The sequence below is a fragment of the Pelophylax lessonae genome (assembly GCF_965119305.1).
Source record: "Pelophylax lessonae genome assembly, chromosome: 10".
NCBI lineage: Eukaryota > Metazoa > Chordata > Amphibia > Anura > Ranidae > Pelophylax > Pelophylax lessonae.
In genome coordinates this window covers 170,077,937-170,097,060 of record NC_138777.1, presented here as the reverse complement: position 1 = coordinate 170,097,060, position 19,124 = coordinate 170,077,937, and the positions used below count along the sequence as shown (strand labels likewise).

Below are 19,124 nucleotides of genomic sequence, written 5' to 3'. Positions count from 1 at the left end.
TTCTATCATGATCCGTGTTGAACCTCATCAAACTATAGCTGCATGGTGATGTAAAGGCTTATAAAAATTAGGGATCGACCGATTAATCAGCAAGCCGATATATCGATGGCCGATCTGCACTTTCCCCGATATATCGGAATCAGCCCCCGGAGGTTACCGATATTTTGGGAAAGTGCTTTTACCAGGGTGATGCCTGCAGCTAGAGGCATCACCCTGGTACCGGCATCCATAGCCGATGGTCGGCTGTCTTGTAATGACAACCGATGCGGCTGAGAAGCTGCTCAGCTGTCATTACAAGGAGCGGGGGGGGGGGGACTTTCCCTTCCGCGGCTCGCCCGGGTCTCCCGTCCCACCGGGAGACCCAGGCATTCTACCTGCACGGCCGCCGAAGAGAAGACCCAATCAAAGCCGCATTCAGCTCTGATCAGGTCTCCATGTAAAAACCTGGAAGTGACATCACTTCGGGGTATTCGGCGCCAGATTTAAAAAAAATGACAGCATTCAAAACAGCCAAATTTGGCTGTTTTGAATGCTTTTAAGTGCAGAGGAGGGGATTGGGGTCCTTTTAGACCCCCAGATCCCTCCACAAGAGTAACTGTCAAGTGTAAAAATAATTTTTTTTAAAATGTACAAACATATTGGCCAATACCGATATTCAATGGCCAAAATATCAGGAACGAAAATCCGATATTGGTCAATCCCTAATAAAAATGTTGCTTGAAGCTTGGTGAAAGCTTTGTATCTGCTTTGTAAACATTTGCTGTACACACTGATTTTATGAGTGGAAGCCTTTATGTACAAAGCCTTAGAGCTGTCCCTGAAACAAACGTAACCATTGGAAGATCTTCCTTCTATTGACAGTAATTACCAGGATGAATAGTAGTAATCTCTTGAGAGGAGCCACAGCAGTAAACACTGGCTTGGCCATAGATATACCTTTTAAGGCCTCATGCACTTGGGCACATTAAGTCATATAACGTAAATGTCTGGAGTATTTCTGTGCACGGGAGACACGGCTGAATGACTATATGGTAGCTGTATGCTGGTAAACACTGAACTTGCATAAATTGTGCATTTTTTTCTCTATTGTAAACAATTGGGGACCTGTAAAAATTACAACTTTAATTCTAATAGATTTTGCCACATTGATTATTTTATTATCCAGCACTTTACAGCGAAGAAGCATATTGAAAGGTTGGTTTTTGTTTCTGGCCTGACATCTGAATGCGAGGGTCTGTTTCTGGTATGATCACAGATGTTTTTATGCTTCTGACATCAGAAAAAGATCTTGTACTTGTTGGATAAAACTTGGCTCCCACCACAAGCTGCTGTATTACAGCTTGCTCCGCATAGAGATCAATACTGAGTACTCCAGGCCCGCACAAACACCTTCTGAGCCAAAACTGCACCACCAAGTGGTGAAATGCACTCACTGCACTAAGATCTCTGTGACATAAGAGCTGACTCTATACGGTAGTCCCTTGTAAATATTCAGATTCATACTTCCCTGAATATGTGTCATCTTTTTACTTCTAGTTTTTCCTGTTTAAAAGACAACCAATCACTAAGATTACCTCACATAAACCTAGAAGGAAAATGCCAGCATTACCAAATGGCATATTCTCTCTTTTTGCCTAAAATAAAAGTGCCATCATTTCCTTTTTTATCACAGGCATTGCGGGTATTCTAAATTAGTTGAGACGGCATAGATTCTGTTTTCAGTTAGGAAGACTTTATCATTAAAAAAAAACAGAATCAACAGACAGCAGAGTCTGCTTGTGCAAAAGCACACACTTAGCGTTTGCTTTTCTTCTCTGAATGCCAGAACTCCTGACAGGAGAAAAGCTGCTTAATTAAATAAGACGTCTAAAGCCATGTATTGCACGCGAGTTTTGGTGTGTCAAGTGTTTGAGCATTAATTGATTCCATTGACCAGAATAAGGGGTGACTGTCAGTCTCTGGCTCTCTGGTCGGTCCCGCTCCTCCAGTGATCGCTGGAGGAGCCAGGCTGTGGCGGGGGCAGCTGGTTTAGGCTTTCAGCAACTCGCTAAAAGGCTGAGCCGGCTGCCGGTCCAGGCAGCTGGGTGGATCCTGACCATATGGTGGGGATCTTTTCAGAGCCCGGACCGGGTTTGTGACATCGGAGGTAAGAACCGGAGAGTGCCTTGCCAACCTAGGCTACATGGCTCTGTGTTTCTATTAATACACAGTGTAGGGAGACACAACTCTAGTCTCCGCATGCAAGGGTGGCCCATAGGGCACTGCAACAGAAAGAAACCACCTTAAAATAGGAACCAGCTTAAAGAGGTTGTAAACCCATATTACTTTTTTTTTACAACCTGAAAGACAAACACATAATGAGCTAGTATGCATCGCATACTAGCTCATTATGAAATACTTACCTTAGAACGAGCCCTCGCCGTGCCCCCGCTCACCTGTATGACGGACGACATGTCCAGTTGCCCGTCTTCCGGGATCGCGGCATCCGGCCATCTGATTGGCCAGAGCCGCGGTGACGTCGCGCGGGAGCCGACAGTCACGGCACCAGCGACCGTTCCTTCAGAGCGCATGCGCCAGTGACGTCACTGGCTGCATGTAAGGTAAATATCTCCTAAACGGTACATGTTTAGGAGATATTTACAGTACCTATAGGTAAGCCTTATCATAGGCTTACCTATAGGTAAAAGTGTCAGAGGAGGGTTTACTTCCTCTTTAAGCTGGAACATAGGCAAGGATTCAAAGATAACCCTCTAAATGAGCGAATCAGCTGATAAGTGTTTAAAAACTGAGGGTTTAGTATCCCTTTAAATGTGGGCAGCAACAGTGTCGGGACTTATGCTCTGGCGCGTGAATGTTGAATTGTAGAATATTTTGTAGTCCTCATTTCAGCAATATTAATTTAGAAGGGAAACTGCAATCATTATTGGTATTAATCTGCAGGTGTGCGATTGGACCGAGTCAGAGGTGGCCGGCAGAAATACAAGAGACGACCAGAAGGAGATATTCTGCAGTATACCCCGGGGGGACAGTCCCATCAAAGTTCAACAACAGGAGTCAAGAAACAAGGTTGGATCATCTCTATAATATAAAGTGATTTGTAAACTATCACAATGTAAAACAATCCATTCCATTTAAAATGGAACTGAAAAGCAAAACATTTGTGTGTATATGTATGTATGTATGTATGTATATATGTAATAAATATATATATATAAATACACACACGCCTTTTTTTTTTTTTCCCCATTTTTTGATCCCTCTGTTCTCAGCTGCATTAAAGCTTGGGGAGGAGAAACAGCTGTGCTTCCCAGTGAATGGCTGTGCAGGGGGAACATTTCAGGGTAAATCTGATCATTGGAGGAGAGCAGGCTGAATTCCCAGCATAGCGAGTGAACTGACCATGATGTGCTCTCCTGCTTAGTGTGGTCAGTTTTAAATAGGAAAGCAGAGGGACTGACAGGAACACCAGGGATTTCACACAAAGGAAGCAATACAAAGGGAACCAGATACGTTTTCATACAAGTATATGGTACAGCAGGCACATATCAGGAATGTGAAATGTTGGGGTAACAAACACTTTAAAGGGTGACTTGGTGTTGGAAAGAAATGCTCACTGTTTTGAACACCTGCTCAAAAAAAAAAAAATTCAGTATATATAGCCAGGTTTTTTTTTTTTTTTATAGCCAGGTTTTTAATGCCAATATGTTCTTTGGTCGTAATATTTGGGGTCCTTTTTATATAAACACTACAGCCTGGCTTCTTGTATATTTCAGGTTAGCATTGTCTGCTGACTTCTTCTCATGTTATAATATTTCTCAGTGTTTCTCAACTTAACAATGCCCCATCATTGCAAGAAGTTTCTTCTCATGACAGAGGAAATATGTTATCCTAAGAGTTAAGTAGGGTGGGGGAAGAGGGAGTTAAATGTTAGACACCCTTTAAATGTTAGGTGAAGTGTAAGGCCCCTTTTACCCGGATGGTCCGATTGGGTCCGCTTGTCAGTTTTTCAGGCAGACCCAATCTAAACCCCCATTCTCTATGGAGCGGTGGGTGTAAACAGTCATGTGTCTGTTTACACCCACCTACATCCAATCCGTTCTTCCAAAAAGACGGATGGGGATCCCTTCCCCTTCCATCCAGCTGATCTGATCGGAGGACAGGTGGGTGAAAACAGACAGGCATCCGGTCGTCCATCAATAGGGGATGAGAGTAGTCTGTGTCTGCTCTGCATAAGCGGATTAAAGTGTAAGGGTTAATTTTGATGGTTACGTTAAATGTTGGGGAGGGTAGGTATTAAAGCATAGCTAGGTCCAGGCAACTTTACCTTTTTTATAAAGTGTAAGACAAGTCAGTTGTGATAAATACAATCCTTGCAGCGCTTAATAGGTATTTTGCAGCTGCTCATTTGCCCGGGCCCACTCATTATCTACAGTGCAGACTGGAACAGTGCTTTGTGTTCCTATACCCTAGCACCCCCCCCCCCCCCCAAAAAAAAAATGATACCATCAGTGTAATAGTTCTATTCAAATATTTTTTCCTAAAACCTAAACCCCAAAAGAAACCATTTAGGCTTAGCTGTCTAACAGACATCTATTAGTGAAATGTGTGACAGTTAAAAAATGTAAAAGTACCTTTAAGAATAAAACTACTGGAGTAGAAGCAGCAGAGGACTTTGGCACATGTGATAATTCTTAGGTAGCCTCTGTTCTTCCAGCATCACAGGTGCCCATCAGGAGGATATTCCTATTTGCTTCACACCTATGTTTTTCAGCACCTTACTGCAAGGTATGCCACTTTCTGCAATGCGGGGCCATTTGTTTAGAATGGTACTCCAATGCACAGTACAGTAGATGCCAACAGGCAAGCACCGCAGCTCACCAAAATGTACATACAATGCACTGTGGTGCACTGCATAAAAAAAAAGTGCAAGATCATTTTTGTTCTGTTGCTAAGCAGTGGCAGCCTATTCTAAATGTATGTGCTGCCTTAACACGATGCATGTTAATGCGCATGCACAGTGTGAAGAGAGTAAGATTTTATTGCTATCCGTGTTCTCTCTGGGGGGATTTCCCTTCACGTCTTGTTCCAGGGACACAAAATGAAGCCCGGGGAAATCTTCCCAGACTGACTGGCAGTCCCAACATTGACCGTTTTTCACCTGAAGATATGCCCTCTACTTTTGTTGAGATGACAAAAATTACATTTTGAATATTTGCAAAAATTTCTTTTTCTTAAGGAGAACTTTTCCTGAGGTAAAACACTGATATTGAATCTGTGGCCAGCAGATGGACATCCAAGTATTTACATATTCCTAAGTGATAAATAACACGTCTCGCTGACCTCTGTAGCTGCATTCACTCTTGTGTAATTCATCCTTCCATTTCACAGCAAAAGCTCTGAACTTATTGTCTAGGCCAGCTAAGCTCATCCTGCTCACCAGTCCTAGAGCTCCTGCTGTGTGTTTTACATTTGAGATTATAAAGCTGGAAGGACCCTGAGTCACTAATGGGAGGGGGAAGCACAGTTAGCTGAGTTACTGATAGAATGACTGCAGTGCTATGAAAGTTTGAGGATGAATTACTTCACAGTGTTGGCTGCTACAGAGGTTAGTGATGGCCTGTTTAAAAACAAATTTTCTGCTTGTTAAAATATGTAAAACTTGAATTCTCATAACCTGGACACAAACTATTTTCAAAGTGAAATTACTGTAAAACAACCTGTTTTAGGTGAAACAAAATTACAATAAACTAACTTCTTTTCCATTCATTTCTTGCATTGTCTGATGCATAGCTCCAGTCAACACTGTAGTATCTCACCTCCTGGTAGCAGAGCCAGATAAGCTGTTTGCAATGCCAGATCCAGCACTTCCTGATGGCTACCTGAAATCCATGAGCACTTTATGTGACCTTGCAGACCGAGAGATTGTCATCATCATTAGCTGGGCCAAGAACATCCCAGGTAAGCAAGTACTAATTTGGTGGTCATCTCCGACTAGTTTTTGATTTGTTCTCTGACCTGTAAAGCTCAACCTATAATTTTAAAGCTAACACAACAAGAATTGTTTTGCTGTCACCCTGAGGCTTTGTGTCAGTTTTGCAGTGGCTTGGAAGCCAGATATAATGTGCTTCATAATATAGAGCATTGTGGCAGTCCAAACCAGATTCTGGGGAAATGGTTACAGCCAAGGGTTTTGCATTAGTGATTGGGAACTGGTCTGTGCACTTAAATCATTAATTAGATCATAGGGAATAGGTTTTGGTCTTCTGAATATCTGATTTGTATTAATAGTTACTAAGAGCCCTTTCACATGTGCTTTCCGATCAGATCTGCCTGTCAATTTTTCAGGCGGACCTGATTGGATGCTCCATGCACCCCTATGGAGCAGTGGATGTCAGTGGTGACATCTCAACTGACACCCGCTGTTATGCGGTCTGATCCTGTCTGTGAAATCCAGACGGATGGAAACCCTATTTTCCATCCGTCTGGAGGATAGGATTGACGGACAGTCGGTCTGTTTTCATCTGATCTCCCATAGAGGAGAGTGGGGATCTGACAGTCCATCTCCGGAGACAGACATGTCATCCACCTGCTCAGCAGGGATCAGCGGATCACTCCCCATCGAGCAAAACTGAGTCCGCTGGCCGGAAAGCCCGTGTTAAAGGACCTTAAGAGAGTTTTTAACTGTGCTCAGGGTTACAAAAGGTATATACATATATCTCCTTCCTTAGAATTTCAAAAGCTTGAATCTTTATGTGAAATGAGGTGGGAGACACGCAGAGCATCCAGAAAAACAAAGAATTTTAGATGCTTTTCTTGAAGTGTATGCGAAGCCAAAAGTAGATTTAGAGTAGGGAAAGGGTAAAGAATTCTGTTTTCTTTTGTTGACAGAGATTTTCCTTCCTTTCCTGTCCCAGAGACAAGTTAGGAAGTAAGAGGAAATCTCTCCAAAGCGAGGGGCTATCCATTTTTGGACAGTTGACTTCGGAACAGGTATCCCAATAGGAAGATTCCCCTAACCTGTTCTGTTACAAATCAAAAATGTTATTTTGGAACTAGAGACAATGGTTACCAAAAGAGAGCAATTCTCTCCACAGACAGCAATAAAATAATCTGAAAGAGGTTCTAACCTTTAGGGCCCTTTTACACAGGCGGTCCGTTCAGATCCGCCTGTCAGTTTTTTGGGCGGATCTGAACAGTCCCCCCATGCATCTCTATGGGGCATCGGATGTCAGCGGAGACATGTCCGCTGACATCCGATCCGTCAAATCTGGATGGATGGAAACCCTATTTTCCATCCGTCCATCGGATCGGATGAAAACGGACTGACGGTCCGTTCCCATCCGATTCCCCCATAGAGATGTATGGGGAACTAACAACTGTGTCTCCGCACACAGCGCGGAGAACAGCTGTCATTCTCCTGCTCAGCAGGGGATCGTGGATCGATCCCCCCCTGAGATAAACGGAAACCGTCCGACGGACGGACTGTGTGAAAGGGCCCTTAGGCTTTATATACACTTAAATGCCGAATCCCAGCCAAAACCATTTTCTTCATTTTTTTTTTTTTGTGTGAGTTGAGTAGGGGGTAAAATTTGTTAACCTTGTATTACTATGTATGTCCCCATTTGGGCGTTGTCTGCCTATTTATTGTCTACTTGAGGGTTGTCAGACAAAACAGGAAGTGATGGGAAGTTCCATCTTAAAGAGGAAAGTAAGGAAACAACTGCTGTCAGGATTTATTCTGTATATATTCCCCCCTTAGGGAAATTATCCCTCTCTTCATGTCCCAGTGTTGCTGTCTGACAAAACAGGAAGGGTTGAGAAAACTCCTGTATTAGGACATAAACAGTACTTACGCTAGGTTCACAGCCATTCAAATGAATGGGCTCCTGTGCCTGCATTTCCGTTAAAAAAAAGAATGAACCTTTTCAAAAACTTGTCCGCAGAGAAATCACATGGACTTTTTGACCATGCGATTTCCCTGCAGTTCCTGCACCCACTAACCTGTGGCCCACCAAGATGCGTGGGAGCCCCAGGCATCTTCTAAGAGCAGCGTGATTTAGCTACGGGTACAGGAACAGATGCGATTCCTGCAGCCACACGCAGAGGTGTGAACTTAGCATTAATATTTTACAAAAAACTATCCTCAACAAGAAGGCAGACAGCATTTAAAAAACGGACAAAAGTTTTTTTGTTTTTTTTCCCCCCTCCACCAATAAAAAAAAGTTTTTCCTGGACTCCGCCTTTCATTGTGTTGTGTGGATTTATGGTTTCTTTTGCTCCTATCTCACAATAGTTGCTCTGTCATGGAAGAATACACATTGCTTTTGGAGGCTTCATGTATAAATATGCACAGATGTAAATGTTTCTCTCCCCTTGCTGCTGCTGTGTGGATAAAGGTTCATGACTGGAACTTGTCCTTTCACAGGTTTTTCCTCGCTGTCATTATCAGACCAGATGAGTCTCTTGCAAAGTGTCTGGATGGAGGTTCTCCTCCTTGGGGTGGTATTTCGTTCCCTTCCTTATGAAGATGAAGTTGTGTTTGCAGAGGATTTTGTTCTAGATGAGGAATCATCTCGCTCTGCCCGTCTCTCAGACCTTTGTTCCTGTGTTCTTCATTTGGTGCGCAAGTATCGTGCATTGCGTGTGGAAAGAGAGGAATATGTTATGTTGAAGGCCCTCACCCTTACAAATTCTGGTAAGATGAATTCGTGGCTTGTGAGCTTATTTTCTTAAAGCGATATTTAAACCTTTGGTTAAAAAGAAATAAAATAACAAACATCTTATACTTACCTGCCCTGTGCAGTTGGTTTTTGCACAGAACAGCCCTGATCCTCCTCTTCTCGGGTCCCACACCGGCACTCCTGGCTCCTCACTCCTGCTGGGTGCCCCCACAGCAAGCAGCTTGCTCTGGGGGAACCCAAGCAGCTGCCAATGGCCATTTAGGAGTGAAAGCCCCAGGGGAGACATTGATTGAGAGGGGCTCAGGTAAGTTTTTTTTTTTTGGGGGGGGGGGGCTGCTACACAGGTTTTTTTAACCTTAATGCATTGAATGAAGGTAAAAAAAACCTTGTGCCTTTACAACCACTTTAAAAGTAAGATATATTTTTATTAACCATTTAAGCCCCGGAAGATTTTACCCCCTTCCTGACCAGGGGGTATTTTGCGATTCGGCACTGCGTGACTTTAACGGACAATTGCACGGTCGTGCGACGCTGTATCTAAACGAATTTGGCGTCCTTTTTTTCCCACAAACCGAGCTTTCTTTTGGTGGTATTTGATCACCTGTGCGATTTTTTTTTTTTTTTTTGATCACGCGCTATAAACAAAAAAAAAGAGCGTAAATTTTGCAAAAATAGCAATATTTTTCACATTTTTTTTATATGAAATTCCCCCCCCCAAAAAATGTAAAAATCAAAATTTTTTACATTTTCGGCCAATTTGTTTTATGCTACATATGTTTGGTAAAAAAAATCGCAAAAAGCGTATTTTGATTGGTTTGCGCAAAAGTTATCGCGTTTACTGACAAAGGGAAAGATTTTTGTCATTTTTGTTGTTTTTTTTTAACGCGTAATGGCAGCGATCTGCGATTTTTTTTTTTGCGGTACTGCGACATTGCGGCGGACAGATCGGACCCTTGACTGACATTTTTGCCACTTTTGGGGTTACCAGTGACATTTCTACAGTAATCAGTGCTATATATATGCACTGTTACTGTAAAAATACACTGGCAGTGAAGGGGTTAACTTTTTTGAAAGGGAGGGGCTGTGTGTGTCCCTGTGGCTTCAGATGTATAAACAGTGATCAACGGTTCTACATAGTAGAACCGTATGATCATCCTTCATACACAGGGGAGAATGACAGGCGGCTTGTTTACACAAGCCGCCTGACTTTCTTCCTCTCCCCCGCCGATCGCAGAGTGACCGGCGGACATCGGGTCCATGACCACGCGGGAGCTGGAGCGCGCCTCCGGCGGCGCGCGCTCGCTCCCTAGACCCTCACAAGCTAGTGCCGTAGCCCTACGTCACTTTGCCTGTGAGGGGCTGACCGCCGACGTAGATAGTCGTGCGGCGGTCGGCAAGTGGTTAAACAGTTACAAATGCCTCCAATGTTAAAAAGAAAGAGTACATACATTAAACCACTGGCTTCATAGATTAACACAGTGAAGAGCTTACACAATATGAAATGAACTGGAACAGTTCTGAAATTGCTAGTTGCCTCACAGGCATGCTGTCTATTTGCTTCAGTGCTTTTAAAGTGCATGTAAATCCAAAGTGTATTCTTCAGTATGTTTGGCATCACTGGTATACAGGTCAAGACATACCGTGAATGATTCAGTTGTACTCATAAATTTTCATACCCTGGCAGAATTTAGGATTTCTTGACCATTTTTCCGAGAATATGAATGCTAACACAAAAACTTTTCTTTCACTCTTGGTTAGTGTTTGGCTGAAGCCATTTATTATCAATCAACTGCATTTACTCTTTTTAAATCATAATGACAACAGAAACTACCCAAATTACCCTGATCAAAAGTTTAAATACCCTGGTGATTTTGGCCTGTTAACATGCACACAAGTTGACAAAAAGGGGTTTGAATGGCTATTAAAGGTAACCATCCTCACCTGTGATCTGTTTGCTTGCAATTAGTGTGTGTGTATAAAAGGTCATTGAGTTTCTGGACTCCTGACAGACCCTTGCATCTTTCATCCAGTGCTGCACTGACGTCTCTGGATTCTGAGTCATGGGGAAAGCAAAATAATTGTCAAAGGATCTGCGGGAAAAGGTAGTTGAACTGTATAAAACAGGAAAGGGATATAAAAAGATATCCAAGGAATTGAGAATGCCAATCAGCAGAGTTCAAACTCTAATCAAGAAGTGAAAATTGAGGGGTTCTGTTGAAACTAAACCACGGTCAGGTAGATCAACTAAAATTTCAGCCACAACTGCCAAGAAAATTGTTCGGGAAGCAAAGAAAAACCCACAAATAACTTCAGGTGAAATACAGGACTCTCTGAAAACATGTGGTGTGACTGTTTCAAGATGCACAATAAGGAGGCACATGAAGAAAGATGGGCTGCATGGTCAAGTTTCTTCGCTAATGTATGCATATAAAAAGTAGGGACACCTGCTATAATATGTACATGCTAGCCTGGTTTAGTGATTTACTTATGAAGCAAAGCAACTAGATGCACCTTGTCGAATGTCTGGCTTTACAGATTTCCTTGAATTTATCATATAGATATGAGACAGGCAACAACCTTTTATCTGATGTAATATACCCACCAAACAGGATTTTTGTATAGCAGTTGGACAGGTTTGAGGAACGCCTGTGCCCCCCTTATGATGCGTGTTATATGTGTATTATCTAACGCATGTTCTTTATCTCCACAGACTCTGTACACATTGAAGATCCTGAAGCTGTTCTTCGTCTTCGCGATGCCCTACAAGAGGCGCTTAGCGAGTACGAATCAAGTCGTCACCCTGAGGAACCCTGTCGTGATGGAAAACTGCTTCTCACACTCCCCTTACTGCGTCAAACTGCAGGGCGTGTCCTTCAGCACTTCCACGCCCTGCGGGAGGAGGGGACTGTCCCTATGCACAAGCTTTTTCTGGAGATGTTGGAGGCTATGATGGACTAAAAATGGAGGCATTCTAATTGCAGGAGTCTCCTGTAATCTCCTAACTATGTGCAAAGCAAGACGATTTGATGAATGTATGGGGGGGGTCAGACATTTAAGGGTTTCTTATGCACAAATACTTCTTGGAATTCCTTACAGACTAACAAGGAAGATACCACAAGATTGGTACAGACATATGAAGCAAAATGCATAGTTATTGGATGCACAGCTAAGATATAAGCCATGGGACAGTGACTGATGGGAAGGGGTGTCTTCCCTGGAGCCTATGTAACAAAATCAGTGTTTTTGTTTTATTCCTATTTAATTAAGCAATGTGTTAATATCCCATGGTGGGATAGGAACCGCAAAGAGAGCTGGGAGTCCTTGAGCCATATGCTGCTCCTTGTAAGCAATAGGGCACATCATATAACTGCTGAAAGTAAGTTATTGGTTTGTGTCCCTCATCTTCTCTTACTGTATTTTATTGTGTATGACTACAAGCCAGTTACTTGTTTTTATTTTTTAGTGAAAATATGCCTAAATCATCTTATTTAGTGACAATCTATGTGTTTAATGTCTTGAAAATGATTACTTTAGGATCTATGGTACTGTTTTAGGAACATGTTGTTCCTGTATGAGAGCATTTTTAAATACTTGAGTTGATATAAATTTTAAGAACACTATTGATTTGAAATTGCAGGTGCTGTTTGCTTTAAGCGATTTCCTATTGTGCTTCTGAATTCCCTTTCCTTTGCTTAAAACAGGATTTCTGTTCAATTTACCAATTCGACAGTTTCAAAGAATGTGGTTTGGAAGTGGAATATTGTACAGGGTTTGCACTTTTGGTCAATACAATGTAGATTTTGTATTGTGACACTTGTGCACATTTTTAGCCCTCTATAAGAGATTTACCCCATCGGAGAGCTGGGGATAGTCTTTCTGAATGAGCATAATATTTGCAGTTTGGATACCTGAACATTCCACTTTTCAAAAAACATGAAGATATATACAGTATCTCCCAAAGTGAGTACACCCCTCCAATTTTTTTAAATATTTTATTATATCTTTTCATGTGACAATACTGAAGAAATGACACTTTGCTACAATGTAAAGTAGTGAGTGTACAGCTTGTATAACAGTGTAAATTTGTCCCCTCAAAATAACTCAACACAGCCATTAGGCTACATTCACACCTGAGCGTAGCGTTTTCGTGCGTTTTTTACCGCGATTTTTGTGCAGGCGTTTTTAGATTGAATAGAGACCAATGGAAAACGCCTGTAATCTGCCCAAAAAGAAGCTCATGTACTTTTTTGAGCGTTGGGCGTTTTGTATACAGCATCAAAACGCTCAGATGTGAACAGGGGCCATTGAAATGAATAGGATTTGTCTTGTTGGGCGTTTTGAGAGCTGATCCTAGAGCAGAAAAACGCCCCAAAACGCCTACATGTGAACGGAGCCTTAATGTCTAAACCACTGTCAACAAAAGTGAGTACACCCCTAAGTAAACATGTCCAAATTGAGCCCAAAGTGTCAATATTTTGTGTGGCCACCATTATTTTCCAGCACTGCCTTAACACGCATGGAGTTCATTAGAGCTTCACAGGTTGTCACTGGAGTCCTCTTCCACTCCTGCATGACGACATTACGGAGCTGGTGGATGTTAGAGACCTTGCACTCCTCTACCTTCCGTTTGAGGATGCCCCAAAGATGCTCAATAGGGTTTAGGTCTGGAGACATGCTTGGCCAGTCCATCGCCTTTACCCTCAGCTTCTCAAGCAAGGCAGTGGTTGTCTTGGAGGTGTGTTTGGGGTTGTTATGTTGGAATACTGCCCTGCGGCCCAGTCTCCGAAGGGAGGGGGGGGGGGGGGAATCATGCTCTGCTTCAGTATGTCACAGTACATGTTGGCATTCATGGTTCCCTCAATGAACTGTAGATCCCAATGCCGGCAGCACTCATGCAGCCCCCAGACCATGACACTCACACCATCATGCTTGACTGTAGGCAAGACTCCCTTTATACTCCTCACCTGGTTGCCACCACACACACTTGACACCATCTGAACCAAATACGTTTTTCTTGGTCTCATCAAACCACAGGACATGGTTCCAGTAATCCATGTCCTTAGTCTGCTTGTCTTCAGCAAACTGTTTGCGGGCTTTCTTGTGCATCATCTTTAGAAGAGGCTTCCTTCTGGGACGGGTCTGTTCTGAGTGGAACCTGTCCTGTTAAACCACTGTATGGTCTTGGCCACTGTGCTGCAGCTCTGTTTCAGGGTCTTGGCAATCTTCTTATAGCCTAGGGCTAGGCCATCTTTATGTAGAGCAACAATTCTTATTTTTTTTTTTTTTCAGATCCTCTGCCTTTGCCATGAGGTGCCATGTTAAACTTCCAGTGACCAGTATGAGAAAATGAAAGTGATAACACCAAATTTAACACACCTGAGATTTTGTAACACTGAGTCACATGACACCGGGGAGGGAAAATGGCTAATTGGGCCCAACTTGGACATTTCCACTTAGGGTTGTACTCTCTTTTTTTGTTGCCAGCGGTTTAGACATTAATGGCTGTGTGTTGAGTTATTTTGAGGGGACAGCAAATTTACACTGTTATACAAGCTGTACACTCACTACTCTACATTGTAGCAAAGTGTCATTTCTTCAGTGTTTTCACATGAAAAAATATTTACAAACATGTGAGGGGTGTACACACTTTGGTGAGATGCTGTATTCATTAGAGTTCCTTTTTCGAATGGTAAGCCTTTAAGTGCAGTAACCCCTATGAACCAATCAGGATTTGCTTTGCTGCAGTCAAACCAGAACATAGATTCCAATTAGTTGTAATTGGAAGTCGTGTTTAGAAGAGAATACCTTCCCTTTATTGGTAAATGTCAATAGTGGTTATCGGTTTTATGTCTCACAAGTGTTTTCTTGTATATACTCTATAAACTGACAGCCATCCAGGTCCTGCTAGGTTAATTTAGAGGAAAGAGAACAGGTGCTGAAATTGTTTGCAGTACCATTTGTCATTGCTGCCAGCCTTTGCCCCAATTTCTTTTCAGCAGCATCGGGTCTGTCAGAACATCTAAGGCCTCCCGCACACTGGGCTTGAACAAAAATAAATAAATATGCCACTTTTACTGGCATTTGGCCTTTTTTTCAGCCTGTAAAAGCACCTCTATATTGGCATATGTGTCCATGAACACATAGGTGTTTACAGGCTTGGGAAAAAAAACCCAGAATCAGCGCTTTTAGAAGAGGTGGATTTGGTCATAAAAATGTGTATAGATGCATTTGAATGGCCAGAATAAATTATTCTGGACACTAGTATGCATTAACACTGAAATGGGTATACACGCGTGTGGAAAATGGCTTTGAGGTGCTTTTGTTTCCTGCCAGGAGCAAAGGTGTATGGGGGGGGGGGTCCACTGTGCTTGAGGCCTAATGCTATGGATTTTATTAGTGCAGGAGCTAGAATTGTGATTTAAAGTGGTGAATTGTAGACATGAAGGGGAGTGTAATTTACACTGTTTACTCCCCCCCCCCCCCCCCAAATTCTCCATGAACTTACATAAGGTTGGCCTTTAAAACATGTTATAAACATAGGACAAGGCAGGCTGTGAATATTGTTAACATGCATAAGTAGCATTAAGTGACTATAACCTGTAAATTCAGAAAAATAACCATTCACCTGAAGTTATACTGTATTTACATTTATTTTTTTTCTTCCCCTATGTTAAAGTTGAGCTTTTCTGTTTGATTCTCCTTTGTGGTTCCAAAGATTATAGCCAATGTAGAGGCTTCAAAAAGTAAGAAAAGGTAGTGCTAAAGTCAACTTTTATGGGAAAAGTCTCAGCTGCCTGTATCTCTGGATGTACTGCTCATTTTTATGCGACTTTCCCTGAATTTTGCATATGCTAAGCCGTAAGTGCTTTAGCAGATCCTGAGCTATAGGCACCTGAAGGTATTTGCAAATCTGTTTTTTTTTTTTTTAAAGGATAAATTTACCTTTTATAAAATGTTACACCCATATTCGGCTGCCCCAGCTTCCGCCCCTAGCTCCCATTTTGACAGCAAGCAGGGGGATCTCTCTCCCCCCCACCCCGTTACAATAATAAAAAAAAAACACATGCACACAGCGGCTGTACAGGGTTCAGCCTGCCTGGCCACATCATTCATTCACAGTGTTCTGTGAATGTGAAACAGACAGCCTTTGTCACTGTCAGCTTGTAGTTCTCAATAAATTACCAGGACCCTATTGAGCGTTCTAGGTAGTTCATTGAGTCTTCCTGTCAGGGTTTTAACTGCCTGCCGCCACGAGGAGACAGCCTTGACTCTCTACAACAGAGGTGTCAAACTCAACTTCATCGAGGGCCGCATTATGATTGCCCTCACAGGGCCGGTTGTATCTGGAATACTAGAAGTCCTGATTATCCCAACCCCCTTACATCAGATGTCAAGAGTCCCCCCACCCTCCCTTACATCAAAGTGCAAACCCTTACCTTGTGTTGCTGCTGGGAAGAAGCTGGGGGCAGAGCTAGGAAGCAGAAAGTGCAGGGTCTGGAGGAGGCCCAAACCTCTACTGCAGCTCTAGGACAGGTGTAAGGGCCACATGAAATGGCCCGGATTCAGCCAGCGGGCCTTGTGTTTGACACATGTGCTCTACAAGAACCCCAACATTGCACATGCACTCTGCTGATGGTGGGGGCAGTGCTTTGCAGGCTCATAATAAAAAACATAAATGCACTTTTCTTTACCTGAAACAAAAATATGTGCATCTATTATTTTTTTTACAAAGGTGATATGTAATCCTTATCTGTAAATCCTGCAGTCTTCAGGCTTGTCCAATGATGCCACAGAGGTCCTTCCTCTCCTCCTCCTGGGGTAGGGTTGCTAATTCCTTTGGGCTTGGGCACCACTATATCTAAGAACTCTGGGACAGGCTTGGTGCACAGGAAGTGGGTTGAATGACACTGGCCAAAGATGTTTAGGAGCTGAAAGGAACTGCGCCAGGGAGCACTGGGTTGGTATTACAGAAAAAGCAGCTTTTTGTTTAACAATTTCTGGACACTTTTTTTTTTTTTACTGTTGTTCTGCTTTAAGATGTAAACATATGTTCAGCTTCTCCTATTTCTGGATCTACTGGTTTTCACTGAAGATGACCTTCACAGTAGGATAAATACTATGCAATTAGAAGTTATATAAACCGTAGCAATGCTGATATTGGCCACTAGGTGTCCCCATAATATAGCCAAGCAATTTTAGACACATCCAGAAAGCATAGAAGTCTCCCAGACTGCAAGAAAGGGAATTATACCACAGGATTTGCCCAAATTTGAAGCCAGTACCTTGATTTTTACTACTGAACAAAGCAAAACTATAAAAGCCATGTATCTCTTAACAATTTTAACACCTTCAGCTAAACATACAGGAAACAGAAATAACAAATTATGTTAAGGACATAAATACTAGTGAAATATAAATCTGATCAATATATCTTACAAAATTCATGAAACTTTTCAGAGTGCAAAAGTGACCTGGAAAAGTCTCACATGACTTTTGCTATCCCTACAAACCTGGTTTAGGATAGATATTCAAGCTGTACGATTAATCGTTAAAAAAAGAAAAAAAAAAAAATCAATCCCGATTCAACCCCCTAATGATTTTAATCCAGCTTTTTCACAATTCATGTTAAACAAGTGCAGAGCTGTTCTGTGCTCCAGAGCGGTCAAAAAAAAAAAAAAAAAAGCAGCTGGCAAAAGTTTATCACAATATTGCTCAGCCCCGAAATAAAAAGAAACATTATATCATTTGGTTCTTTTAGATCAAAGGGATGAACGTCAGTTTAACAACTTAAAGACTAAGCCTTTTTCTTACAAGTTAAAATCCATATTTTTGCTAGCAAATTACTTAGACCCCCCCAAACATTACATATATTTTGTTATCAGACCCTAGAGAATAAAATGGTGGTCATAATATTTTATGTCACACTGTATTTGCGCAATGATCTTTCAAAGGCAATTTTTTGGGGAAAAATACACTTCAATGAATTACAAAAACGAAACCATAAAGTTAGCCCAATTTTTTTTTGTATAATGTAAAAAGATGTTACGCAGAGAATCGTGATCTTTAGTCTAAGCAAAAAAAAAAAAAAAAATCAAAGACTCCCATTTTATCCGGAATCGTGCAGCTCTACCACATATGAATAGAAGTAACATGCAGCCATACTTATGGCAATTTGCAGCGTTTTCCATCACTACCAGATGAAAACATTTTTAAAAAATTGCAGCAATTTGGCACCCGTGTATTGTTTACCAATTTTGTGTCATCAAATAATTGTCAGTGCAACATCTGTGTACAGAACGCCTCCAGGCTGCCATATTGCACTTTGCAGAAAATTACAGCAGCTGCAGATTAAAAAAGGAAAGGTCATTTTTTATTAACAATCCATTGCAATATGACTTGTGTGACATTTGTAGCTTTTTGTTGCCCTGAAAGTGGAGTTACCCTTTGAATATTAGAATGAGATTATATAAGTAACCATCCCTTTTTCTCATTTTCATGCAAATTATCTAAAGCATTAGGTGTTTAAATAGAACTGGTTAGACTGCTAGAAGCTTTGGGAGGTTTGGGACTACTTTGTGCTAAAATACAAGGTCTTTACTATATCAGCCCCCCTTTCTCAATGCACATTGCCACATGATTGCCCTGTGGAGGGGAGGAAAAACAAAAAACATTTGCCTAAAGCCTCGTACACACGCACCGATTGTTGGCCGTAAATTTTCGGCCAACGTCCGATCGGCCGATTTTCGGCTTGTTAGTATGATGCTTCCGACAACCAACTGCGACTTTTCGGACGAACAAAATCTGGTGTGCATGCTATAAAATTTTTGTTGGCCGTCAACAGAACGGCAGATTTTACGTCAGTCAGTACAGATTTCGGATGACAAAAATCAGATGAGCAAGACTGGGCATGCTCAGAAGAAAAAACACACGAAAAGTAAACCAGAACATGACATCACTTCTGAAGTTGGTTGTTGTTGGCCGAAAAAATTTGTGTGCAGTCTAGAGCACATTTCAACCAACACAACAACACTGGACAAAAGTTGGCCGACAATCGGTGCGTGTGTACGAGGCTTTACTCCCAGCTTCCATGCTATAGAAGGTGACATTGCCATCCTTTTGCTGAGATTCTGGGACTGCAATTGTGTCATCAACCTCACTTAGAATATTTTTCTTCCACAGAGGAAGCCTACAAGTACAATGCCTGCCTTTAATGTTAACTGTCATGAAAAAAAAAAAGTATGGGGGGGGGGGGGGGGGGGTTCTATTGCTGGCCTCCTGAAACTGCGAGTTGCCTGGTTGTACTTCTTAGAGACCTTGACTAATCATCTGTTGAATTTTCTAAACTTGTTCTGGATCAGCAACACAGAAAACATAGAACCTAATGCATGGCAGCCAGGCAACCAACATTCTCAAAAGTAGAGAACAGCAATTGTAAATCCTGTA

General features: G+C 42.1%; 1 protein-coding gene across 2 annotated transcripts in view; it reads left to right on the top strand.

The window, feature by feature from the left end:
• Positions 1–12,508, top strand: part of ESRRA (estrogen related receptor alpha) — a 38,317-nt gene extending 25,809 nt beyond the window's left edge. For both annotated transcript variants that reach the window (XM_082269773.1, XM_082269772.1), the window contains 4 exons: positions 2,941–3,066; positions 5,791–5,958; positions 8,426–8,695; positions 11,392–12,508. In XM_082269773.1, the coding sequence (XP_082125899.1) occupies positions 2,941–3,066; positions 5,791–5,958; positions 8,426–8,695; positions 11,392–11,639 (812 nt within the window). In that variant the 3' untranslated portion in view covers positions 11,640–12,508. The remainder of the gene's footprint in view (positions 1–2,940; positions 3,067–5,790; positions 5,959–8,425; positions 8,696–11,391) is intronic.
• Positions 12,509–19,124: the final 6,616 nt, after the last annotated feature.